This window comes from Lagopus muta, chromosome 1 (genome assembly GCF_023343835.1).
Source record: "Lagopus muta isolate bLagMut1 chromosome 1, bLagMut1 primary, whole genome shotgun sequence".
Taxonomy (NCBI): domain Eukaryota; kingdom Metazoa; phylum Chordata; class Aves; order Galliformes; family Phasianidae; genus Lagopus; species Lagopus muta.
Genome location: NC_064433.1, coordinates 123,368,397 through 123,395,193, shown reverse-complemented (window position 1 = coordinate 123,395,193; position 26,797 = coordinate 123,368,397). Strand labels below are relative to the sequence as shown.

Sequence of the window (26,797 nt, the reverse complement as noted above, 5' to 3'; positions counted from 1 at the left end):
TTTCTTATCTCTGCTGGAAAAGAGAGAAAACACCCTGCATGAGAACTCGTTTTAAGGCTGGTTTTAATTTCATGCTTTTCCTTTACTTTCTGAGTTAAACAGAACAGAAAAAAATAGAAAAGGAAAAAAAAAAAAAAAAGCAGAAGTATCTTAGGCATTTTCACTTGCTTTCAGAAATCAATCTCCTGTAGTCAGCAGTGCATGCCTCCATTAACCCCACTTGTTAGTGAGCACTTCAACTGGAAAAACATTAGTGTGTAACTAGTAGAAAATAAAAACCATTGGGGGAAAAAAAAAACCAAACAACTACGTGCTTTGCTATACTTAAGAGTTTAGAAGATGAGCTTGAGGTGTTACACCTCATCGTCTCATACTGAAAGCAGCACAGTGGTTGAGCAGAATAAGGTGCTACCCTGGAAAGCTGTTACTCTGGGGCTTTGAATGTATGGTATCTCACCATTTAGAACTTCAATTTACGAAAAAAAAGAAAGAAGTATTTAGAATAGGGCCATATGCAGTACAATGACTTTGACTCACAAGTGAATCTCAACAGTGAGAACAAGGCACAGAGCTTTTAGTAAAGACAACATGCAGAATGAAATCTCCATGGACTGTCTCTAATTCTATTTTTACAAACAATCAGGGAGCATAAGATCATACTTTACTCCCTTCCTTACACATGAGATCAAAAAGGATCCATTTTTCCTGAGACTCAGAGATGAACCAAAAAATACTGAACTGAAATCACCAGCTTTCCTCACTGTGTCACAAAAAGGCACAAAAAGTTGTATGCATGCAAAGAGGCAAACTCACATGAGACATTAGTAGCTATGATAATCTTAAATTTGACAGGCTTACACTGTAAGAGCTATGTGTATCAAATACATGGTGCCAAATCCCAGCCTATACCAATATCCTTGACAGCCATCTAAAGATGAAAGGCAGGGGAGGATCCTATGTGCTACAAGCACACTGAGTATCATTGATAGCCACCTTGAAGGACCCACCTGAACTGGCTGTGTCAACGGCCAATCTGCAGCAGGTGTTTGCTGTTCAGATCAACGTGAGCTGCTCATACAACCTGGCTCTGGGCACAGGGATCAGGCTCTGGCACTTCTCTTTTTCACCACTGATAAAATCCCCTTCAAGGCATAGTTTTTCTGTTTCCTGTGCTTTATATGTGATGCTAGACTTAACAAATGCTAGCTTTTATCACTTTAGTGATCATGGAAGCATCTCCTGAAACCAGCATAAGGGAGAGCTCCATCAAACCCACTTGTCTCTTCATTAAAAAACAATCTACAATAATAGCAATCAACTAGGGAAAAAGAAAAAGAAAAAAAAAACTTTAATTTACTGTAATCCAACCATTTTTTTCCTTTTCTAATAAAAGCAAAGCCCAACCTTTACATTATGCTGCCCAAACACTCAAGAGTTTATTATGCAAATTGTAAATTCCCTTCTTTGTGGATGCTTGCACTAGAAAAAGAGTAAATGGCATTGAATATTTCAAAATAACTTTACAGCAAATACTGTTACTTCCAAGGAATTTATTTGATGCTGAACTTGTTGCTCTGTTGTTAGGTAACTCCTTAGTGTCCAGTTGAGCTCTAGGAACCTACACATAGGTTATTTCAGAGTCCCACAAACAGGAAACGCTGAGAAATGGAAAGTTGGTGATGCAGCCCTGGGCATCATGCCCTTCTTTCCATCTGCAACCCCAGCATGTAGAGTGCCTCACAACATAACATACTGCATCAGAGTTCAGAGCTCCACACATCTCCTTAAATTGTTTCTGTATCTGCCCCTGGGGTCTCAAGGAAAAGCTTACAGAAATGAACATCTGTATTTGAGACATGGGACACCCTATGCACATAAGCAAGAATGCAGCAGCTATGAAGGAACCCAAATCTTCCTTCCACAAGAGATTACCCAGGCTTTCTCTGTGCACTGTCCAAAGTCACTGTCCATGCAGCCTGGCATGATGCTATGCTGAGATGCCAGCTCAAGTCCTGCAAGAATAACGACTATGCCAGCACTTCACTGGGTCTCATATGGAGCAGAGCAGTCCTGGAGCCTTCCCCTGCTAGGACACAGAGTAGCCCCAAAGGAAAGCTTCTTTAATAGATATCAAACTCAGTTTCATGATGTTCAGGAAACCGAGTAAAGCAGTGAAAAACAAAGAAAGGGAAAACATAAGAAGACAAGAGAGGAACCAATATACAGAGCTGAACTGACAGAAGTCAGAATACTGATCAAAAAGTTACTTACCTCTAAACACAAGTCGATAGAAACAGACTGGATTAAGGTGGAGAATGCTAAGCCTAATTTGTTCTAAAACAAAAGGCTAAACAATTTTCAAATTCAGATCAGTCAAAGTGCTCTCATTTGCATCTAAGAACCAGATTTACACTTTTAGGGAAATGAGAATCAGGAACCAGAACTAAAAAGGGGAGATAACAAATAAGCTCATCTAAATGAGACTAGGAAGAAGAGGCAATATCTCTCTGCCTGTAGGCAAGTGAACCTGAAGGATAAACTCCTATACAAATGAAGCCCACTATTCTAATGCCTCTAATGCCACTTGTTCCTAAATTCCCACAAGTATTTCAATTTTTAATTTTGAAAACGAAATTTGCCAATTTGCGGGCTCCCACCTGATGCAGAATGACTCCCTTGCATCCTGCTACATAATAAAGGTGAAACAACATATGAGCTCAGCTTAGCACTGAGCAAACTTACCCACTAGATTCATATTCCCTTCTTAGACAGAAAATTACACACCTCAATTTACATCCTATTGCCTCACTGCTACCTTTGCTATACAGCCTTTCATACAGCACATAGACATAAAATATTTGCATGGAGCAAACAGCTTGAGAAAATTAAGGAAATCACCTGCATCTTGCTGAGCTCCTTCTTCGTCCTAGAGCTGTGGACTTACTGTTGGATAAAGTGGTAACATAAATACACATTGATTTGGCATAGGACATGGCTGGAAATCACGGCAGAGATAAGCAGTGCCTGAAAAGACTATTTTCTTTAGCCACAGCCAATTGGCTTCTTCAGGAGACTGTTAACTGGAAAAAATCCTTAAAGAGACTTTAAGAGGCAGGCTGGAGAAGAAAACAGGGAAAGAATGAACTAGAAAGAATGAGGGGAAACCTCTATCAGATTTCAGAGGGCATCAGGCTCACATCCTGGAAACTGAAAGAAAGTGAAGGAGTTTTATCAGATACTTAATCAAGGAAGGCTTAGAGGAATGAGAAGTACTGAATATCCTGCGTATCACATATCAGTACTGAATATCACTGGAGACAAAAGAAAGAGGTAGATGAAATTCTGGGGAAAGCAAAGGGACACTGATGCAAAGCAAACAATGAAACAGGGAAGGAAAGCTTATAAAAAGAAGATGAAAACCAATGTCAGACCATACAAAATCAAATAAAATTCATCTAGAAAGCAAAACAGTTATGATTTCCCCTAAGGGATTAATAACTCTGTTTCTTTTGATACAAGTTCACATGCAAAGACTATTTATTATTGTTGCCTAAAAATTCCAGCAAAGTAAAGTACAAGTATTCTCAAGTTGAAAGTATCCATGGGAAATTTCTCTTCCTGACAGCTAAAATCAACCAAATCAATCTGTTTCAAATATCGCAGTATGTCAAGAAAGAACAGCATGAAGTGGCTCAGGTATTTTTTTCCATCTCTTTTATACTACCATGAAATAAATGCAAAACAACATTCTCTGAAAAACAACCAAGTGCAGAATTTTGTTTGGCTCCACTCAAGTTCCCAGCGATTTAGAGCTGTTTGTGGAATGCAGCCACCCTGGGAGTCTTCACTTCTTTACTGAATGGGAACTAAGGGATCCTACCAGATATTAGCTGTTCATTGGGTAATGTGGACTGTAAGAAGCTCAGTCAGAAAATGATCTCCTGAGTGAAGTGGCATTCACTTAAATGAATCTGCATGTCATCTGATGTTAAAAAGTGGAAAATTTCCAAGGGACAAAGTCCACTTGAATCCTGACTAGGTCCTTAATGAAGAGAAAGGAAGAATTCTGAAGGCCTCTAAGGAATGAATCACTCCCCTGGGACTAAGAGTGCAGCCCAGAGCAATGCTAGGAACCCAAACTCAGCCCTTTAGAAAAGGCAATTAATAGACCTTGACTGCAGGGTTAATTACTTTTCTAGTTCCTCCAGTTATACAGGCTTCCCTTCCAAAACCTTCCTTTTGGGAAGCCCAGAAGTCAAAAGTCAGTGATAATCCACAGAAGTGCAGCATCTCTCCGATCATAACTGCACTAAGGTGAGGGCCATAAAGATTTCCAGACACAGACTTTCTCACATGACTATTTTTTTTTAATTTCATGCCTGTGCAACAAGCACTGTGTTAGGCCCAAGTGAGTTTCTCCTTAAGTTAATGGATATGCACATATCACGATGAAAAACCGTGCCTGCTATTATCAGTAGATCATATTTTCTCTCACATCTAATTAAGGAAGACATGAACTCAGACCAAGTTAGGCATGGCACTGAGGGAAAAAAAAAAGGTAAAGAAGACTAAGTGAAGTAGGCAGAAAAGATCAGAAACGTAAAAAGCAAGAACCAGAAATGTGCACCCCCAACTCTGATGAATGCTGAAGTGGTGTGGATCGAGTTCCCCTTCATTGTATGTTGCAAAGACAGAGAAGGTTGTTTTTTTTTTCTGAATGGACCAGGATGGACCCAACTACTTAAAGGACATCTTCCCTAATCCTCTTCCATGAATTAAACTGATGGCACTCAAGCACTCAAAAAGCAAAAAAAAAAAAAGTGATGAGTCTTTTGGAGAAGGGAAGAAGGAAAAGTTGGTTGACATTATAACCCACGAACAGAGGGAGACAAGAAAATTAATATCTTCATTCCTGCTCACTGCAGGGAAAAACGCATCTACTAAAACTCCCACACAATTATCACATTTTTCCCCTTTTGAACTATAATAGATGCACTCAATGCCTCATTGAGCTCTCCTAATAAACACACATCTCTCCCGCCAGAATATGGACAAATTATCTCAGCAATATTTCTGGCTTGGTGTAATATACTAATCTATAATGATAACAGAAATGTACATATCACTGTCATCTTCAAAGCACTGTGCAAATACTAATTAACTGATCAATAAACACCACATCAGGGAGTGCTAACACAAGATTAATATGCTCGTAGGTACGCAGGCAGATAATATTTACAGTCACAGCATTTAATTGATGTGCTTAATTTCACCTTCCAAGAAAGGTTGATCCCTTAAGGCAGGTCATCTGTCTGCCTGAAAGGGAAGGGTGAGAACCAGGAAACTGCAGCTGACTCTGAGCCAGACCCTGCCTGACAGTGGAAAAAACCACTTCAAAAAGTTTGGAATGTGCCCAGAACCTCTGCGCTTCTCAGTCCAAGCAAAAAGGTGGAGAAAGCTTCACAATTACACAAGACAAAGTCTGAAGTGATGGACACTCCAAGGAAAATCTCTTGCATGTTAAACTTTAAAATAAACCTTGAGATGCAGAACAGATCTAAGGCAATTGTATGATAGCAGGACTTCACATTTGTTTTGTACTAGAGTTTGTTGAAAGCAGCCAAAGGAAGAGCAGAGGAACATCCAAGCCTGCCCTTCTAAGCAATCCACCATCCTACATGTTCATGGTATCAGAGCCACAGAAACCCATGCTTACCATTTCAGTCACCTTGCCAGAATTGTTAGCAAATAAGTTTGCAAATATAATAACCTGGCTAATAGATTCTGAAAGATAACACAGATCACAGTGCTGCATCTCATCTTTTTTTTTGCAGAGAGGAACCTGGGTGTCCTGGTGGATGACAGGTTGGCCGTGAGCCAGCAGTGTGCCCTTGTGGCCAAAAAGGCCAATGGCATCCTGGGGTGCATTAAAAAGAGCGTGGCCAGCAGGTCAAAGGAGGTGATCCTCCCCCTCTACTCTGCCCTGGTAAGACCTCATCTGGAGTACTGCATCCAGATCTGGGCTCCCCAGTACAAAAAAGACAGGGATCTCTTGGAAAGAGTCCAGCGGAGGGCCACAAAGATGGTGAAGGGCCTGGAGCATCTCTCCTATGAAGAAAGGCTGAGTGAACTGGGTCTGTTCAGCCTTGAGAAAAGAAGACTGAGAGGGGACCTGATCCAGGTCTGTAAGTATCCAAGGTGTGGGGGGCAGAATGGCGAGGCCGGACTCTTTTCAGTGGTGAGTGGAGACAGGACAAGGGGAAACGGCCAGAAACTGCAGCATAGGAAGTTCCACACAAATGTGCGCAAGAACTTCTTTACAGTGAGGTGACGGAGCACTGGAACAGGCTGCCCAGGGAGGTGGTGGAGTCTCCTTCTCTGGAGATGTTCAAGACCTGCCTGGATGCCTACTTGTGTGACCTGCTGTAGGGAACCTGCTTTGGCAGGGGGGTTGGACTCGATGATCTCTGGAAGTCCCTTCCAACCCCTATGATTCTGTGATTCTGTGATCTCCATGGCTAAACATCTCCTGTCAGTAGAGCCCTGTACTTCCCTGTACATCCTGTGAAGAAAAGACAAGTTTTTGATCACTGTATTTCTCAGCCTTCCTTCCCAGGAAAGTGATAAGGATGACAACTGTTGCTGGGGAGCTTGCACTCTCAACAACCCAACTGTTTAGCCTCAGAAATGGGATGGACTTGAATTTGCTTTGACCCACAGCTCTGCAAGGATCAACCTCCCTACAGTGGGCAATGGCTTTCACAGAATCACAGAATCACAGAATTGTAGGGGTTGGAAGGGACCTCCAGAGATCATCGAGTCCAACCCCACAGTTCCCACAGTCTCCCAGTGGTTCTGCAGACAGGTGGCAAAAAGCAAGGTCTGGACAATAAGAAGGCCCCCAAAATTAAGAGCATCTACACTCTCTCTGATTTTAACTCTGAATAAATTATTACTCGCATCAATCACATGAATACACAGTTGTGACAAAGTAATAATAATTATGTTTGAAAAATGAATATTGTGACAGTACATAAGAATTTGGCTTTGCGAACACTGATACTCCATAGCAAACGCAGACAGGATTGGGTGAAAAACCTGCTGTTACTTTTCTTTAGCTTGCGCTAGGAAGTGGCAGAAGGTGAATTTGTTTATCAGTAAACTTTAAAAGCACAGTTATTGATGCTCCTTTCCTTCCAATTGCAGTCTATCTGATTTCCAGGAAATGAGTGTAAGCACGAGATTCTTCCAGCATGGATTTTATACATACACATAAACAGCTGGATGGATAAACAGGACACTAACTCAGCTGCATGCTTTCGAAGAAGTAGGAAGAGGGGAAGCTTTTTCACTCTGACTTCTCATGTGCACATTGGACAACTGCTATCTTGGCTGTGTGGCAGTGGTGAGGGAGAAGACCCATGCTTTAGCCATGACACATGATAAGGAAAAGAAAGGCAAATCAAGACGAAAGATTTGTTAGATCCGTAAACGCAAGCGTGTGCTACTATAAAGAAATAACAGGCCCTACACAAGTGCTGTTGTCCAGTATTCCCCCTTGTAGTACCACGTGTAACTGCTCATATTCCTGGCAATGCAAATTATTTAAATACTTCAAAAAGCGGGCTGAAAGCTCTCCACATATATTTGGATTAAGAAATTTTGCAGGCTCTTGAGTTTGCAAGGTTGGGGCTGCATTTAACACTCAGGAGTATCCAACATCAAAGAGCCTGTTATTTAAAGAGCTGAGTGCCTTTCCTAGAAGGCAACCAGAACTTTTTCTGGAGGTCTCACATCACCAATAGTTATCACCTGCAGACATTAGGCAACAGAGATAACACTCCATAACTTTCCCTACTCTGGACCCAGTTCTGGATAATAAGCATTAATTACTTCAGCTGGTCCAAACAGGGCTTTCCAAAGTTTCACTCTCAGGCTGTGACCACAGCTGATTCAACAAATTCAGCAAATTTGCAATTCTCGCAAAGCATCAATTATTTAATAACAGAAGTCAGCATATCTCCGTCACCTCTTATCTGCAGCTCATTCTTACGTAAGGCCGCAGCTTAGTCACTGACTTGAACAGCTTTCACACTCTACATAAGAGCTTCCTTGGTGAAATGCCATGTAAAAAGGTGTTGCCCGGCTGCCCTCAGTGGGACCTGGGCAGGAGGGAGGCCATGGTGGTGCTTGGAGGAGGCCAGGAGGAAAGCACGTCCTTCTGTTGCACGAAGCCTCCCTCCCAAGTTAAGGGACCCAGCAAAAAGGGTTGTGTTCCAGAGCCCGTGTACTAACAGCAGGTTTGCCTTTTTATTATTTTCCTTTTTTCCTACATTTTAAACATTGCAACTTTTTCATTCTCTCACTTTGATCTGTGTATCTGGGGTTGCGTTTATATGAAACTAGAGCAGGGAAAGCCTGTACTGCCAACACCTTTATAAATGGCTACCCAAGGAATTGTGTGAACACGTTAACTTTGAGCTAAACCAGCACAAACTGAACGGGATTTTTTGGTTTTCCTTCTAACTTATAACAGGCAATGGTGTGCAAGTGACCTTGTTCACCTGCCTTACAGAAAGAAAAGTGCTGATACATGCTTGAAAGCTTTGGACACAAAACCCGTCCTATCATTACTATAAGCTGAGCAGGCAGGCCTGCTTCCTTTTCAAAGACACAACTTTTTGCCAGTTAATGTTTATGGAGAATTTTGCATATGGAGCTTCTTATCGTTAAAACTGAGCACCTCTTACCACTGAAGAACCAGAGAACCATTCTCCAGAAAACACAGGCCATCATCCATTGTTAACATTCCAAAATGACTGCTTTCTGTCCTTAATAATGTTCAAGACATGAGTGTGGTTTTTTGACAATAAAATACTATCGTCAATCACATAAACTGTGCTGCATTTCAACTCCTTGTGTCTATAATTCAATTAGCATGAAGGCTGAAAGAACTCTGATTTAGGGCTACTTTGAAAAGATTTCATGCTAGTTATTTCTAGCAATTTAGTAGGAAATCGTGTTCAAGACAATTGCAAATAACTTTCCATCATACCTGATCTGGGAAAAAAAGAAAAAAAAAAAGAGGAGAAAAAAAATAGAGAAAGAGAAAAAAAGAGAACGATGCTTTTCCTTCTGTTTCCTAAGAAAAAAAATGCACAGTAATATCCATACTTGAAATACTTCTAATTAACTCCAGCTTAGCTCACTGAATTAACCTGGATAAGATGAACCTGCATATCCTTACAGATATTTTTATCTTAATCTTCCTAAATTTCTTACTGATGACTGATGAGTATGATGAACTAACTACAAGTATCCCCCTCTTGCTTACAAATGATACCAACATTTCTTCAGGTGAGGCACTTCAGCCTATTTATCTACAGAAAACTCTAAAGTAGCTGGATAAATAAGACACTGTAATACTACAGTCACTCAGTAAATCTCAAAAAGTTTATCTGTTCAGGTCATTTACAAGTGCATACTGCCCAGCTACAACTTCCTTCAGTGTTAACACATTCAAATGGAATACCCAAGAATCAGAAGCCCAAGAATTGTATCAAAAGGGAACAGCACACCCAGTTTTGGAAAAGAAACCAAAATCCACAAATACCTCTATGTTTTCCCACGTCAGAGCATAATCCACAGTATTAAGCAGGACGCTTATCTCAAACAAAGATAAGAGAGGAGAAATACTGTACGTTCAAAGGCATCTGAGATTTGCAAGTTGGGTTTGTGATCACTCACTATCACATATTCTCAACAATTTTTTGCACATTTCAAACCAATATAAGCATTAAAATGTTAGCACAGGAATATTTATTTTACATGCCCCTTTCTGTCACAAGTACCCATATCTGTTTCCCAGGAAACTGAGTATCACCCTTTCACCTCCAAATGAAGAATTCAGTGGCACTGAAAGATTTCCATTTTACGTGATTTAAGGAGCAGAAACAAGGCACACTGATCAGGTACAAGAAGTTCCCCCAGTTCTTCTCTCTAATAATGCAAAGCTATTTGGCAGTCATAGGATGCTTGCTGGTTGAGAGCATTTAGATGCAGTGGCAGGGATGAGAGCCAGCCTGGAAGAAATCCAGGCAGAACAGAAGAAAAATAACTCCTGGTAGCTGAATCAATGAATTTGACACGAAAACAAAAAGGGAGGAGGGCAGCAGCTGCAATACAGAATAAAATAAATAAATGAGAGAATAAAGAGTGCAACTTATTTTTTTAAGGTAACAGAGCAAGTTTGTCTTAGGAAAATAAGTGAGATGTAAAGGAACATCTTTCAGGTGGGTGACCTACAGGCAGCCTGAAGGAGTGAGCATAAAAGAGATGTGGAGGTGGGGTTGAGTCACTGGGGCAAGTGAGTGAGTCAGAGAAAGAAAGCAGATGAGATGTATCAACATGTAGTAAAGGATGCAGGAGGAGAGGACTGTAAGAAGAAAGGAAGAACAAACAGGATGCTATGGGGAGAAAGAAACTCATGTTGCAGATGCCAAATGTAAATTTATTTTTGAATAAATACTGTCACTAACATGCATCTAAAGAGAGAGCTTTCCACCAGTCTTCTTTTTCCTACAACTATTTCTAATCTCTTTTTGTTTTGGAGTATCTGAAAAAGATTTTGACATTTTATTCTTCAAGAATCATGGGGATTTGGTTACCGAGCGGCTAGCAGGTCATAACTCCTCATCTACCGAGTTTCCAAAAGCATAACATTGGTGGCAAATGTTTATTACTTTCTCATCTGTGCAAAAAAATGTGCATGCTTCACGCACTGTTTCTCAACAACTCAAGAGCAGTGAACTTATTCCAGTTAAATACCTCAGGGTCATTCACTGGAAAACCTGATCTTATTTCAGCCATAATTTTTGGTAAGAGCACATTTAGAATTGTTATGCACTGTATCAAAGGTAACCTTTTTTCTTTTTTTTTTTTTTAACTGCAAAACAAAAGGCAGGATTCAAATGCACAAAACTTAGAGCTCTGGTTGTGACTTGTTAATTCTCATAATATTACCAAGAATATCTGTAACGTAAAACTTATTTCTAAAGAGCTAGGTGAACATTTGATTTGTGAAAGCAAGACTCTTAAGAGTGGTATGAAAATAATGCAACTCTATACTTGAGATTTCCATTGCTGTTTATATTTATATTTCATTTTAGAAAGATGTTTAATGGTTAATTATTAATCTTGAATAAAAATTAATAACCTTAGCTCTATCTCGAATTAATTAATTCTGATTTTATAGAGAACCCAAGGGGGGAACCGTACTACAGAATAGAGCCTTTGCATTCTAAAACTTCAGGGAGATTTCAGAAAAATCCCAGCAGCAGCTAAACTCTCTTCCACAAATTTCACTAATAACAAGTGCTACTGAAATCACCACTAAATTTAAATACTTAACCTTCAGTTGGTTTATGAAAGCTCAGGTTAAGCTACCTTTCCATATCTAAAGCAAGTGTCTGTATACTCTGGATGTGATTTTTTGCCTTCTCTGGTATTGCTCCTCACAGGTGTCAGCAGCCAGCTGGATCTCAAATACTACAACAGCTGAATTCTGTCCCTGGACAGCAGATATTTGAGGACATCTCCCTGCCAAGTTCCAGGCAGCCGGCTGTGCAGCATGGCAGTGGGAGGGCTAGCAGAAGGCCTTTTTGCCACTTGGCCTCATCATCTTCCATTTGCTCCACCATACATCCTCTTTACTACATAAACAATAATTTCACAGTAACCAGCAAGCGTTCATCAAATCTGCAAAAAATAATCATGGTGGGAGAGAAAGGAGATGATCAGAAGACAGGATCCCAGGAGATAAAAGAGGCTTGGCCTGGTGACATCCACATCCAACAGCATTTCCTCATGCAGAGAAAGGAATGCATTTTTCCCTCGCAAAGTATACTTGTCAAAAGATGCTTGAATTCTTGCCTTCTGGTGCACAGTTTCTTCTCTGCTGTCTCCATTAAGATTATGCAGTCATCAGCCATAAACATGGTTGAGCTAGGCAAATTAATAGTCATTTTTGAGCTGAACACATAAATCACTTATTATTTTAACACACTGGAAGCCTGGAAGGGGATGAAAGAAGGTACATCAATTACATGATCTTTATACCATCACTTTATAAGCCTAACTTGATTTATGATTGATAATATTTATTTATTTATGATTGATTTATGATAACCATAATTTTTTGACACCTCCATTCACATAAAATTATTTTAAAACAATATTTTAACAATGTTTTTCCTATCTCTTCTTCTTCTATTTTTCATTTAATCCTTTTTTCCATTCTTTCTTGGCATCCTAGAGAATGCAGCTCCATTAAGCTTATTTCATCGCTGCATCTTCCTGCATTAAGCAAAACGCCTACACATCCATTCCCTCCCACCCTCTCATTCCCTCATTTCTTCCCTCATGGGAAACATGTGCAAAGGGGAAAACACTGCATAAAGCATGTGTTAGCAACACTTCTGCCTTAGAATGGGCACACACCATCCACAACACCTAACATGACAGCCACTCTCCACAGCCTCAGCTTCTTAGCTGCCCATGGGGAATCCCAGCCCTGCAGTAAGAATAAACTTTCTGTCAACAGTACGAAATTTCTCTCCAATGGAGACATCTGAATAGGCTACAAACCAAGAAAAGATGGGAAATCAGTGGCACAGAGAGAGCCCTTGAGAAAGCTCTGCCAGAAAAAGAACAGATCACACACTTCTAGAGAAAAACTCACTTCTCATGAGAAAGTGAAAATATATTACTTCTATTTGTGAAGCATGACAACATTAATGCTAATCCAGGATCCCTGGACAGCCCTTACATGTTTGAGGACAGTAGCCAGGGCAGGATGCCTGCAGAGTGTTAGAGGTCCTTCCCATTCTGCTACCTTACTGCCATCTCTCCCTAGCAGCTCCATCTGAAATTTGATGCTTAAAACCATTTTGCTGCCTAATAGATCCTAAAACCAAAAACACTGAACTCAAACAAATCTGTTCTCTTACCTAGTAGGGTGATTATGCTAAAAAGAGAGCAACGCAATATTGCACAGATTGTATTCAAGAATATGTAAAATCCCAGTCTCTTAAAACTATTTCAGACTTAGTTATGCTTGCCTCTTCCTATCCTAGTTTCATCATCTTAATTTTATTGTGAAGTATACTGTGAACTGGAGGGTTAATAGTTCAACAGGCCACCTGTCCTGACCCACATCACACCACCATGGCAGCAGCTCTGCACCCCAAGCAGCCAGGCAGATGCACTCCCATCACTCAGCACCAACCAGGACCAGCTAGCTACTTCTCCTTACTGGTTATTTCTTCTGTGCTGGAAGCACCAACTTCAGACCTCCCTACCCACCAGCCTGTTCTCCACTAGGGCAAACATGAACAGAGGGGAAAAAAACGTACAGTGTGTTCGTTCTGCCTCTGTAGCAGAAAGCACTTAGGAACCCAGGAGGGGTTAAAATGTGTGTTCATACAATGTTAATTACAGTGTAATATGCACAAGCATACCCTGAAACCAGTTTTATATGAGTGTTTACAATGGGAACAGCTGCATATTGGCCCAACTACACAGCGTAAACAAGGTCACTCAACTCTTTGCATCAGGGACACACAGCCACTAGTTTGAACTGCAAGCATTCAAATCCATCTGTTCGCCAAGCTAAAATGGATCCCAGAAAAGACTGAAAGGGGATCTTATCAATGCTTATAGATACCTAAAAGGGAGGTGTCTTGAGGATGAAACTCAGCTGTTTTTTGTGATGACCAGCAACAGGACAAGGGTCAACAGGCACAAACTGGAACACGGGACATTCCATCTGAACATGAGGAAAAACAACTTCACTGTGACGGTGAGAGAGCACTGAACACATTGCCCAGAGAGGTTGTGGATTCTTCTTCCCTAGAGATATTCAAAACCGAATTGGATACTTTCCTGTGTAACCTGCTGCAGAGAACCTGCTTTAGAAGGGAGTTGGACTAGGTGCTTCAGATGTCTCTTCCAACTCCTCCAATTCTGTGCTTTGCTACAATTAGGCCAGGCGCAATGACAGGGGTCATTATTGGCTCCCTGTTCTGTCCATCAAGAGTAATATCTAAATAGTACTTGATGGCTGATCTTTCTATCAGGAATGCCAAGCCAGCTAATACTATTTTCTATCTTTTTCAGATTGTTGGAATGTTCCCATATCCTATTTTTCTTCTGCATCTTGTCTCTCTATCTTTTGTATCTTCTGCCTAAGCAGTTTTGTTTCCCTATGCCCAGTCTCCCATTCACACTTCTATTGCCACTGTCTCTCATTCATCACATCCCTTATTCCTATAGTACCTCATAGTTTACCCAGATTCATGCACTTACATGACAAAGACTTGGACCTATGCTAGCGAATGCTCATGAGGGAATTATGGGATATAATTTGCTTTTTACTAACTATCACTTATCAACTGCAGATCTTCTGTAAAGAATGAAGAAACAAACCGTGCTCCACAGACACCTCACAACATTCTGAATGTCAGTGTTAAGACTGAAGAAACAACCTCCTGAGCTACTGACAAGAGCTATAACAAGTTTGACTAAGATTCCCTCACTCACACTATAAGACTGTCATCCATAATAGGTGTGGCAGTTCAGAGCCTTATTAATATGCAAAGTACTTAATTACAAAGTAAAGCAAGCAGTTCTATCACTTCACCAGTAAAGATTAGCTGAGAACCTTGCTGAGGATCCTAATCTGAAATATGAAGAGTTCCCTTGCTGTTACAGTGCTGTATACAGATGTGCTTTCACAGATGTGGGCACATTGCATTAAGATGTTACTGACCTTAGAAATTCATTGCTGCTATACAGCTGGCAAATCATCGAGTTATCCATTATTTAACATCCACATTACGTTCTTTAATCAATTTAAGTCACCTCATTCTTCTACATTAAAGAAAAAATGGGAACATCACACTGTGCATTATGTTTTTTATTCTACAGCAGCCATGAGGCACAGGCTCATGCAGCTACAGGCAGGTATTAAACTGCTCCACTAGGACCTGCAAATGTGCACAGTCTACATGAAGATCTTACATGGAATAGTATGACCTGCATCCCTTCTGCCTTCACCTTCACATTCCACCTTCACTTGTCGTTGACTTATCTTGCATATGTTTAGGAGAAATGACTGTTGGCTCCCGTACTACTTACAGAAGGACATAAAACTACTAGAGAGTGTCCAAAGGAGGGATATAAGTATGGTGAAGGGTGTGGAAGACAAGGTGTATGAGAAGTGGCTGGGGCCCCAGGATGTGCAGAGGAGCTGAAGGGAGGCCTGACGGCGGCTGCAGCTCCTCACAGGGAGCGGAGGGGCAGCGCTGAGCTCTGCTCTGTGTGACAGCGACAGGGCCCGAGGGAACGGCGTGGAGCTGCGTCAGGGGAGGGCAGCTGGGGGTCAGGGAAAGGGGCTGCACCACAGCGCGGTGGGCGGGGAACGGGATGCACAGGGCTGTGGGCACGGCCCCAGTGCCGGAGTGCAAGGAGCGACTGGACAGTGCTCTCAGATACAGGGTTTGATTTTGGATGTCCATTTGTGGAACCAGAAGTTGGACTTGATGGATCCTTGTGAGTCCCTTCCAACTCAGGACATTCTGTTATTCCACATGTGCTCAAAATTCAGGTCTTCTGCAGCTCAGTGAGGAGTTCATGCGCACAGTATGTTCCCAGGGGGCATCATCACAGCCTGCAAACTATGCAAGAGGCTGCTTATCATAATTTGCCTAAAAATAAAGATAAGAGAAAGATGTACTCTTGTCGCAGTCATACATAGAGGGAGAGCTCTTTGTTAATCAGTGCTCAGCATGTTCTGTCCATTGCAAGTAATAAAGTTAACCTGTTCTTTTGAACATGTAAACATTTTATTCTAGCTTCTGTTTTAACTACGAGCCAGAAAGTCTCTCTCATCTCTACATGTCCCACTCCTGAAGTTGACTACTAGAAATTCAGGTTCTTCAGATGAAAAAAAAATAAATAAAAATGGAGAGAGAAAGAAGTTTATCCTCATTTCCTTAGACAGGAAGGGTGCATGAAAATGGCCTGATAGGAGGAAAAAAAAACATCAACTGTCTGAGCCTCATAGGTTTTCTACTTCTGAATATGTACCAGAGTACAGCAAGTTCCTTCTCCTCAAAAGAAGCATAATGAGTCATGCATGTACTACAGCACAAGCCCTTAAGTTTTTCTTTTCCATTTTGCAAAAAGAAAGGGGAGTAAACAGCTTCAGGATAAAGCGACGAATGGTAAGAAAGCTTAAAACTGTATGATCACATATAATTGCACCAAAAAAGCAGTCGCTTTCTTTTCTTCTCTGGATTTTCATTCTCTACATTTTATGAGGAGCTGCTGCTCCTTAAAGGCGATGCACTGCAATTGCACAAATTGTTCCTACTCCACTCCTTTAAAGGTAGTTTGTTAAACAAACAAACAAACAAGCTTGTTTAAAGTATATAACTTCAATTCAAAGAAAGTGCTTTTGTTCTTGCAAGCAGAGTAGAATGCATATGAAATGTCAGACATCCAGATGCACGTCAAGCGCTGTTAAGATTTAGTAGTGGGTATCAAGAACTTCCAGTATTATAATAAAATAATGACTTTCAACAAAGAACAGCATAATTAAATTTTAATACTACAGTCAGAATTATGATGAAAAAAAAAATAACTAAGAAATTCCAAGATCTTGAATAATTATTGACAAACTCAGGAATAGTAATGGTGAACTAAGTCAAAGCCTTCCCTTTAGAGCCTTTAGATAGAAATTCAGCTCTGAGCTATGGTTAGAACATTAACTATAGTATCAGTTCCCAAAATACCACTTTTCATCAAGAGAGAATTTCCCCAGTCAAATTTAATTTTGTACTGTGGGAAGATAGAAGGCTGACTGCAGCTCCAGTTATACCATGACATCTATTTATGGATCTGTCCATGTTTATAACATTGCACTTAAGAGCAGGGAAGCTCAAGCTGCAACAGCTTGGATCTGGCCTCCTTAACTATTTGTCTGGATTATTTGCCATTTTTTTCAGCTGCTCTATTTTCTGAAAGCTTTGTGGTCCTGTCCCGATGATGCAAATGAAGTACATCAGCTGCATGGCAAAGGTCCTCTCCATCGAGTCAGTGTTGCACATCTGGCCAGGGCAGTGCATAGGAGTGCATGTGAACACTAGGACATGAAATAAGGGCTGCCTCAGCATCTGTCCCATCCTACAACTAGACATGCTAGTGTAATGAGAGGATGGTTGGACTAGATGATCTTGTGGGACCTTCCAACCTTGTGATTCTATGATTCTATGTGCCCATCTCATGACCAAAATGCTCCTCCCCACTGTATCATTAGGCATTTATCCATTGAGAAACACTTGCATTTTGTTACTGTCATGGAAACAATGCTGCTCATATATGAGAAAACTCCATAAAAGAATTTAAAGAGACAGAATATTAATTATCAATCTCAAGCTGTGATGCTACTGTGGACTCCTGCTTGTTATGCGCTTACAAACACAACACACTGAGCTTGGTGCAGGGGAGTTTTCTGGAATTCAGATAGGAAATGACTTCATGAAATGCCTTTAGTAATAATACCAGTCTTCAATTCAGTGTGAAATTCTGATAAACAATAAGTCCTGTCTTTTCTTAAACATAAGCATCCAAAGGAATACACTGTGTAAAGAAAATTCAATAAAAACTTACTAGCCAGATGCATGTATACTGCCCTATCTATCTTGCCAACACATACACACACACAGATAAGCACCATAGTACCAGAAAAATAGCTGCTTGTGAGAAATGAGCAACAAGCTTATTTCCAGAAATAACATTATTTTAAAAACTTAAGCAAAGCTGTTATTTCAGCTGTTTGTCTGTAATCATCACCTAAAATTGACAGTGAATGAACTCCAAGTTAATAAGATCTTTACAAAAACTAGGGCTTTTTGTTGTTGTTGTTGCTAGAGCTGCATATGTATACACATACATGCCCAAATACATACAGATAGTATGTTATACAAAACACATTTGCAAATGTTTAAAGGAATAATATTTTTCTTACCATTCCCTCTTCCCCTTTGCAGTTTTAGTTGCTCTTGGCATCTACTGCTCTTTCACGTTTCAACTGTTTTTAAAGTTTTAGTTACCTTGCATTACGGGTACAAGTGGAGTATACAAACACAGCAATTGCAGTAATGATAACAGTCTCTGCTTCAAGGAATAAAATTCCAGAGCTTTTTTCACATCTGAATGGAGACACACTAATCCTGCTTTCCATGAAGCGAGCGGGTTCGGTGTCACATTAGCCTAGCATTATAACTTGAGCTAAATTTCGTGTCTAAACATGACCAGTTCTCTCAGATATCAGCAGAGACACTGCAGCAAAGTCTGTCCTGTCTGTAAACACACCATTGGAGTAGGAGCATACTTCAAGCACAGGAAAGGAAACAACAGCTGGACGCAGCTGAGCAGATGGAAGAGTACAGGAAAACAGTGAGGCTGGACCAGTCAGCATGAAAGGCAAAGCTTGTAGTGAAAAGATGAAAGTTGTGTTTTATTTATCATGTACCCAGCCAATGTCATCTACTATTGCTTTCCTGTTCCTCTCAAAACTGGATGATTGTTGTCATTACATTTTCTGTGCTAGCACAAAATCAGTTTCAGGAGGTTCCTGAGAACCCAGAAAGCTGCAATCTTCGACGACTTCCAACCCCACTTAGCTCTGATAAAGCAACTCCATTTATTAAAAACCTTTGATGGTCTCTCTTTATAAAAAGATAAAACTTGTGAGCAGGAATGTATCTTTTCCTAAATCATATTTTCTGAATAGCTATTTCATTTAATGACCCACCTTTCAGGTATGAACACGTGCGTAAATATATATACTCACATAAGTGGAGAACACTCCTTAACTTTTTTTTCCTTCTGTATTCAGAAAAAAAAAAATAACACACAGTCACCAGTAGGGAGATGCAACTTTGGAAGGAAGAGAAGCAGTAAGGAGGTTTCAGTGACAACAGGAAGAAGCAGCATCACAGGGTCCACAGGAGGCAGCACTCCAGAAGAGAAGCTGTTCAACCTCCTGGCAAGGTTTTGGAGCCAGTGGTCTCTGCACTTGGACACTTGCTGAGTGACCTGCCTGTCTCACCACACATCCCTAACCTCAAGGCGCTCACCTCAGAGGTCAGGAAGACAACACAGCAACGAGCTGTAACCCTACAGGAAATAATCAATCATTATCTTTATTGTAAAACATGAACTTGAAATGACTCAAACACATATTTGCATTGCATGTTTGTGCCCATGTTAAAAATGCTTTTAAGTTAAATTCAGAAAGAGGAGGAAGGAATTTTACCCTGACACAACATTTCAGGTGAAACTTTACTTCAGCAGTGAGCTGTGTAGACTGATTAATCTACATGCCAGTTTAATAAATAGATAAGTCTTGAGATGCGCTCTTACATCAGTTTCCCAAACATGCTTACTAAACCATTTCTGTGGGCTCAGCATGTGAATGAATTCACAGATCAACTTATTAACAGATGACCAGTAGCCAGAGCAAAAGTAGTCTTAGAAGAGCTGCTTAGACATTCAGGAATAACCTCTGTGCCCTTGCCAGGTGCAAGGGAAACAAGAAAAATGGGAACAGTGTTATTTACTAATAACAGAGTTGACTGTTTTCCATCCAGCATCAACCTTCCAGATTTCAGCAGGGAAACTCATTCCCATACAAATTCTGGAGAAGGCGATCACACCCCAAGGCTTAACTGAGAAGTAACATTATCAGGTTTCCAGGTAGCTGTCACACAATGTAAAAACCCAGAGCAGAGTACTTGTGATGCAAAGTGGCAGGGGGCTTCAGAAGCTCAGATGTTTTCAGGGCTTTATCTTATCCCCCTCCCCCCCCTTCCAAATTTGTTCTAATAAAAGATTGGTTTTCCTTATCTGCTTGCTTATGACACATGCTTGATCTAGGTAAGAAATAAAAGATAGCATAGGAAATTTTCTCTCTTTCCTGCACTGACTTTTCAGAGAAAAAGGCTAAGTGTTTCAGCCTTTCAAGTCAGCATGCATGTCCTCTGCACTCTGAACATTCCCTCAGCAGAGGCATGTGGAGTTAGATAACATCAATTTATGTTAAATAGTCCTTAAATAGAAGGAGAAACACATACAGTGCTGTTTTTAGACATACTGGATAATGCTTTTACATAGTCTGGTTTTGCATTTTTGTTTTTTTCAGTGCATGGGAGATATGCTATCTCATGTTTTAATGGATGTGGTCATTTTCTCTCTGTGGCCAAGTTTACAAATACTTACAGGTTCTGTTCCCACATCTGGGGACTCTAAATTTCCTGTAAGACCTTTGGGTCAGCAAGAATCTGCCAAACTCCATTCCATCAGTAAGCCTTCAGAAACCTGATGTAACTGCAGCTAGACAGAGTGCGGTACGGTTTGGGTCACTCCACAGAAAATTTATCAAGCAGCAGCCTGGGTTTTCACAGCCACTGCAGTGTTCCAAGCAGAAAGTATAACAGAGTACACACTGTGTACCACAGTGATATGGTCTGATGGCAAGAGCCTTACTGGCTTGACCCACTTCCAATTTACAGGGGTCTGTAAGGAAGAAAGGGGCAGACTCTTTAGCGGGGTCTGCTGTGAATGGACAAAGGGAAACGGTTTCAAACTAAAAGAGGAGAGATTTAAAGTGGATATCAGGGAGAAGATTTTTATGATAAGGAGTACTGGAACAGGTTGCCCCGAACAGTAGGCAGTAGATGCTCCAAGCATCCCTGGAGATTAACTAACCACTAAGCAGCTATCAACCTGGATCAATCTAACGTTGTAGCCAGCATATTTTCTGTTTGCCCCTCCACCAGTCTTTCAGAGTGTTGTAAATTTGACAAGTTGATGAATAATGAATAAAAGGCAACGTATAGAAAACTGATTATGTTTAAGAGCACCACCACTGTACCTAGATATAATGAGTCTAATTTTAACACTGTTTTGGTGTCATTTTGTTGTTTGGTTTGTTTGTTTGTTTTTAAGTTTACAGTACAAAACAGCTCAAAATTCTTCTCCACTGTACACCACCACAGCACTGCAACTCTCTGGCCTTAATTTCTAAGAGTAGGCATTCAAGCCTGTAAGTTGGTGAGCATAACTAATGATTGGTTGGAGTCAAGATCTGATGATACAAGCTGCAATTAAATGCTCAGCAATTTAACAGTAAGACCAATGACATAAAGACACTACTAAATACCTCAGAACGTACATAAATTGAAGAATATTTTATGAAACTTTACAGCCTTTCTTATAAAGCACTCCACATGCACAACAGATTAATTAAATGCTGCACCCAACTCATTTACTTCCCCCCTTAGAAGCACCCACACAAACACTGCTGAACTGTTAGTGCAGCTTGCAACACTTCTGCAAATACAGAAAGGAAGAACAGTGCACTCAGCAAATCTTTCTCTTTTTACTGCATCCAGTTTAAAAGAGTAAGGAAAATACAGTGGCTATAGCTATAAATACATTTCCTTAATGCGGAGAATCTGCTGTTTTCCTGTGTGTGATGAAATACAAGCAAGAAGCAAAAGGAAAAGAAATAACAAAGTTACTGAAGTGGGAAAAATGTTTTTCAGAAGAATATCCCTTTTCATTTAAAAAAGAAAAATAATAATACAGCTGCCTGTGTTTTGCTCTAACAAGCAAAAGACGTTCTCTTAGTGCAAGACTTGTACTATGTGCTTTGCCTGGTAAGTGAAAATAACTCACTATTGTTTTATAAACTGACAAAAAAACTAAACTAAGAACTTGACTTTTAAACCGTGAATCATCTCAAGTAGAGACTGAATCATAATTTTGATCTGAAGTATCACACCGCTATACTCACTTAAATTATTATGTTATAAGGAAATTCAATGCAACAGAATTTTCAAGAAAAGGCTTACAGAACTCCAAAAATAAATTGAGGTAGTAGAAATAAAAAATAAAAAAAGCAATACTGGAGAGAATAGAGGAAAACTTCTGAAGTCAATCAAGTATAACATCAGGTTTGGAATCTATCCTAAAAGTACTAAACTTTCTTGAAAAGCTAGTATTTATCAACCTAGTCTTAGGCTGCAGAGAAATGCTGTGCGTAAAATCAAACATTCCTGTATCACAGTGACCAAGGAAATAGCTTATGCTTATGAAAATAATTTGCTGCAGTGACCTTCTCAATGATCATGACCAGCTTTTCATTCAGCGACACACATAACCTAAGCAGGCCCAATATTACTGCTACTGCAATTCTGTTGCTAATTACCAGAATTTCGGTATCAGATACACTGGACATAACAAAGTTTTTTTTTTGTTCTTGTTTCACAGATCAAAACTTCACTATGAGTGTTATTGCTTAAGGATCAGAAAACATTATTTGCAATCATATTCAATTTAATAACCTTCCTGCTAAGTGTCAGACTGTAAAGTTAAATGGTAGGAGCCAGCACTATAAACTCAGACAGACACGACATCTATAGCAACACCAACAAGACCCCTTGTATGATATGGTGTTCAGAATTGTACTTCAAGATGTAAGAAGATATTCTGATCACTTGGACCTTACACCCACATTCAGAAGTCTTTGGTATTTTAGCAACCATCCCTTCAGCATTTAAACCAAAAAGCTGATAAGGTACAGAGGTGCTTCTTCTCCTGTAACAGCAGAACTGGGAATGAGGAAAAAACTCATCATACGCATCACTCCATGCATTACTAGGTCTTTCACTACTTCACTTATGCCTTTATGCTGGTTTTAGTCTGATGATTTGAGAGCTCCCTGAAGCACTGCACACTTTCAAAATGCATGAATTGGCTTCCCTGGAAACAGCACTCGAATGGAAAAGAACAAGAGTCATAAAGGTTAAAAACTGCACTGAAGAGTAAGGGAAATTCTTTGGGTTTACAATTTGAATTTATCAAGCACTTACATAGCAGCAAGATTAACGTAGCATAAAAAAATCCTGCAAGGCAGACTGAAAAGAAGCCAGTTTGGACACCCTGGTTTTCCTTTTATTCTTTCACTCTACTATCTTCATCACCTCTTGCTCATGTCTTCCCATCAGTCATCTCTCATCAGCCACTTTCTACTTTCTACATCACCTTACAGAACCGCTAGCAATCTGCCCATCCTGGGAAGCCATTCAATTTTATACACAGCCAGCTTGGAGTGACAGAAAACACATTCTCCAAGTGCCTACGTATTTCCTGAAAACTTTTGCTACCAGCCAGCCACCATTCCTTGAGAAGAATGTGCCCATGTGTATACTGAAATGAACACTTTCAGAATTTCTTTAAAACATCATTTCAAGGGTTCCTTGAGTTTTCATGAGGAATACAAATCACCTTCTACTTCCTCCAACAAGAGCTTTAAATGCACAGTTGCTTTCAGGTGAGGTTCTCTGTGGCCAAGGGCACAAAAATTCTTTGCACTTTTATGGATGTTCTAATCACAACAGCATAAGCTTTGTCCTGGAAATATAACATAAGCTCATGGATTACATTATCTAAATTACATATTATTTTTACCTCACTTGTTTGGAGAGCATCCCAGTTAAGGTCTAACGTGCATTACAGTTTCTGCCCACTTGGGGTTACATTTAAAACAGCAGATTTGCACCTAAGTAAGTGCATCCCCATCCTATACTGCCACATCTTCTCGCTGACGGACACTGTGTCATACGGCAGTAAACTGAGGCTTTTTTTCTTCAAGCTCCTGTGTTTTCAAGATCAACTCTTGACTTATTACATGGAAATCTGAAAGTTACATTTTATTTTGCTTCTTAAAGTAGGGTTTGAGCTGTGCAGAACAGTTTGGAAATATGTGATATATTTTTAAAATCTCTGTATTCCTCAATCCATTTCATGATTTCTGAGTAGTCCAGATTAAAAAATGTGATTGTAGAGAAAGGAATTTTACAGAAATTTAAAACAAAGAGGTATGGTAAACAAAAAGAAGGATGTCAATATATGCACAACTTCCCTCTTGCCAAACTATGCTACCCTCATCCACAGGGCTTTTGATCTGCAGGGAATCTAGTTAAGACTTTTCCCAAGTTCACTTGGTACTTGTGAACTCGTGCACCTTGTGGATAGGTTCCCAAATATTGAGGGAAGAAGTGGCTGCAGGGTTTCTGGTATAGCTGTATTTGCATGGGACAGTTCTAAGATGTTACATCTGCAAATGGATATTTATGTATCGGATGAGTTTTACCATGAAAATTAAAACCATTTAGAAGCACAGGAGAGCAGAGGTTGTGTATTTTTTAACATACACCTAGACATACACACCACTGCAATATTGATACTTGGAAAAAAAAAATCACAAGGAATTAAGCATTTATTTATCAGACATTGATTCTGCATATGTCTATGCGCAAATACATCCTTATTCACGCCACACTAAGTACGACATTACTTAGCTAATGTCCTAGCTGCTGCAGTACCGAGATTTATAGCCTCATTTGCAAAGTCCAGATTTATGTCAGTAGATTTTAAGAAAAAAAAAAAATGTACAGGAGCCCACGATTAGTTCAGTGTGCTGCAGATCATTACAAACAGAAGAAGGAAGAGAAAGCTCAATGCAGAACACAAGTTCTGCCTCTTTCGTTCCACACCACGCTATACCTCGTAAGCACTGCTGACTGCAGGACCTTCAGATCAGTTTAGGCATTTCACTTTTGTCAGGGATTAACTCATGAACTGCAGTTTGATGTAGATGCGTTTGAAGAAAATAAGACTTAAACTCACACTGTTATAAACCTGAGCAACCTAATCATGCATAAACACACATGAAATAATATATAGTTTCTGAATAAGCTTTTTCAAGGTTGAGTGCTGTAGACTGAGGTCAAGTTAATCTGAAATTTACTGCAGTGAATACATTGAACTGTTAAATGTTGTGATCTGTTCTACCTTTTTGAGATGATGGGTGAATTCTCTTTGTATAATACGCCTTACACAAATGTGGTTCTCAGCTTCTCTGAAGTCCATGGTCAGGTTAACTCTTTCCATAAAGCACCTAAAAGTAAAGTCATTGTGGATAACAAATTGAACTAAATATAGTTGTAATGTGTAGAATTTCGCTACTTAAACAAATTTTGGAAAAAAAAACAAAACAATTTCAACTGATGCTATGTCATAATCTTCCAACCGTTTCTTCCACAGTATTCTACATGCTCCTTTCAGGAATACTAAACAAACAAACAAACAAACAAACAAAAAACAACAAAAGAAACCCTACAAAAACTTCTAGGTAACTGCAAAATAGATTCACTGTGGAGTTATTTTGGATTGACCCTCGCATCACATTTCCTTCTGACATTCTGTAGTCCACTGCATTTAATCACAACCAATGTTTATGTTGTGTAACTGATATGTATCAGATACTATGTCACAGTTGTGACATTTCAATCAGCACAGTCTGTTTCCATCTCTTCTTGCAATAACAATTCTTTCATCCAAAGCAGTATTAAATAAGATTATAAGACAGCAGATGGCATCACTTTGTTATTTTAAACTGTTGTACACTGACCATTTACTGTAAAGAATAACCCATTTCAAAGACTTATAAACAGAGCTCTATAGACAGCACAGACAAGGGACATGCCAGAAATTAAAACGTCACCATTTTATCACAAAATGGGTTGGAAGGGACCTCACAGTCCATCCAACCCCAACCCCTGACATGGGCAGGGCTGCCCCCCCACCAGCTCAGCTGCCCAGGGCCCATCCAACCTGGCCTTGAGTGCCTCCAGGGATGGGGCACCACAGCTTCTCTGGGCAGCTGTGCCAGCACCTCACCAACCTCTGAGTAAAGGATTTCTGTGTAACAATCTAACTTAAATCTCCTCTCTTTTTAAAACCCTTGTTCTACGACTGAACACACTGACAAAGACTCCCTCTCCATCTTTCCTTTAGGCACCATTATGTACTGGAAGATCGCTATAGGGCCTCCTCAGAGCCTTCTCTTCTCCAGGCTGAGCAATTCCATTTCACCTATCTGGTTGCTTTGATCTGTCATTAGTTTCATGCTGGCATCTTAAAGCAGCCATTGTTCACCACAGCTGTGGCTGCCTTTCTTCCATTCCCTAGGTACTTCCAAGCCCCTCAGCCAGCCTCCTGCACACTGTCAGCTAAAGCCACTCAAGTCTCCAAGAGATCACAAAGCATAATGGCTAGCTTTAGGTAATCTGGCAGATGTGACCTCAGCTTAGCAGTAATGTATATAAACTCCCTTCCTCATCTGTTCCTACTGGGATTGCTACTAAAGCCACATCACTCTATAGGGCACAAAACATCAGTAGGAGAGAGCTGCCCATTCAGTGAAGTGGAACTCGACAAAGATGGTGAATGTGTCTGTTCAGCATCACATGAAACAGTCCTCGTGAAAACAGAGCTAAGTCTAACCAGATCTACTATTCAACCACCATTTGATAATTTCTCTCCAAACATTCTTTATCTACTTCTTAGAATGATGTGAAAAATAGGCATAGAGAAATATCCTTTGTGTTTTCAAATGATATAAAGATTTGAAAAGGCAAACCATAAAAACAAAGGCGTCTGTGCACAGCCTCCAACCGCTGTACAGAAAAATGGGAATTCAAGGAGGCAATGTACTAAGTTATTTTTCTTATTACTTTTCAGCAGAATAACAAAAACATTATGTTCTACTCAGGGCATTCGGAAAGTGGCTGTCACTGCCATTTGTAGGTGTAGGTGTTACACT

At 40.1% G+C, this 26,797-nt stretch overlaps 1 protein-coding gene across 5 annotated transcripts in view; it reads right to left on the bottom strand.

Moving 5' to 3' along the window:
* Window positions 1-26,797, bottom strand: part of ARHGAP6 (Rho GTPase activating protein 6) — a 302,474-nt gene that overhangs the window by 84,829 nt on the left and 190,848 nt on the right. For 2 of the 5 annotated variants that reach the window (XM_048931270.1, XM_048931260.1), the window contains exon 2: window positions 24,985-25,090. The exons of the other annotated variants lie outside the window; for them this stretch is intronic. In XM_048931270.1, coding sequence (XP_048787227.1) covers window positions 24,985-25,083 — 99 coding nt within the window. In that variant the 5' untranslated portion in view covers window positions 25,084-25,090. The remainder of the gene's footprint in view (window positions 1-24,984; window positions 25,091-26,797) is intronic. 5 annotated transcript variants of the gene reach the window in all.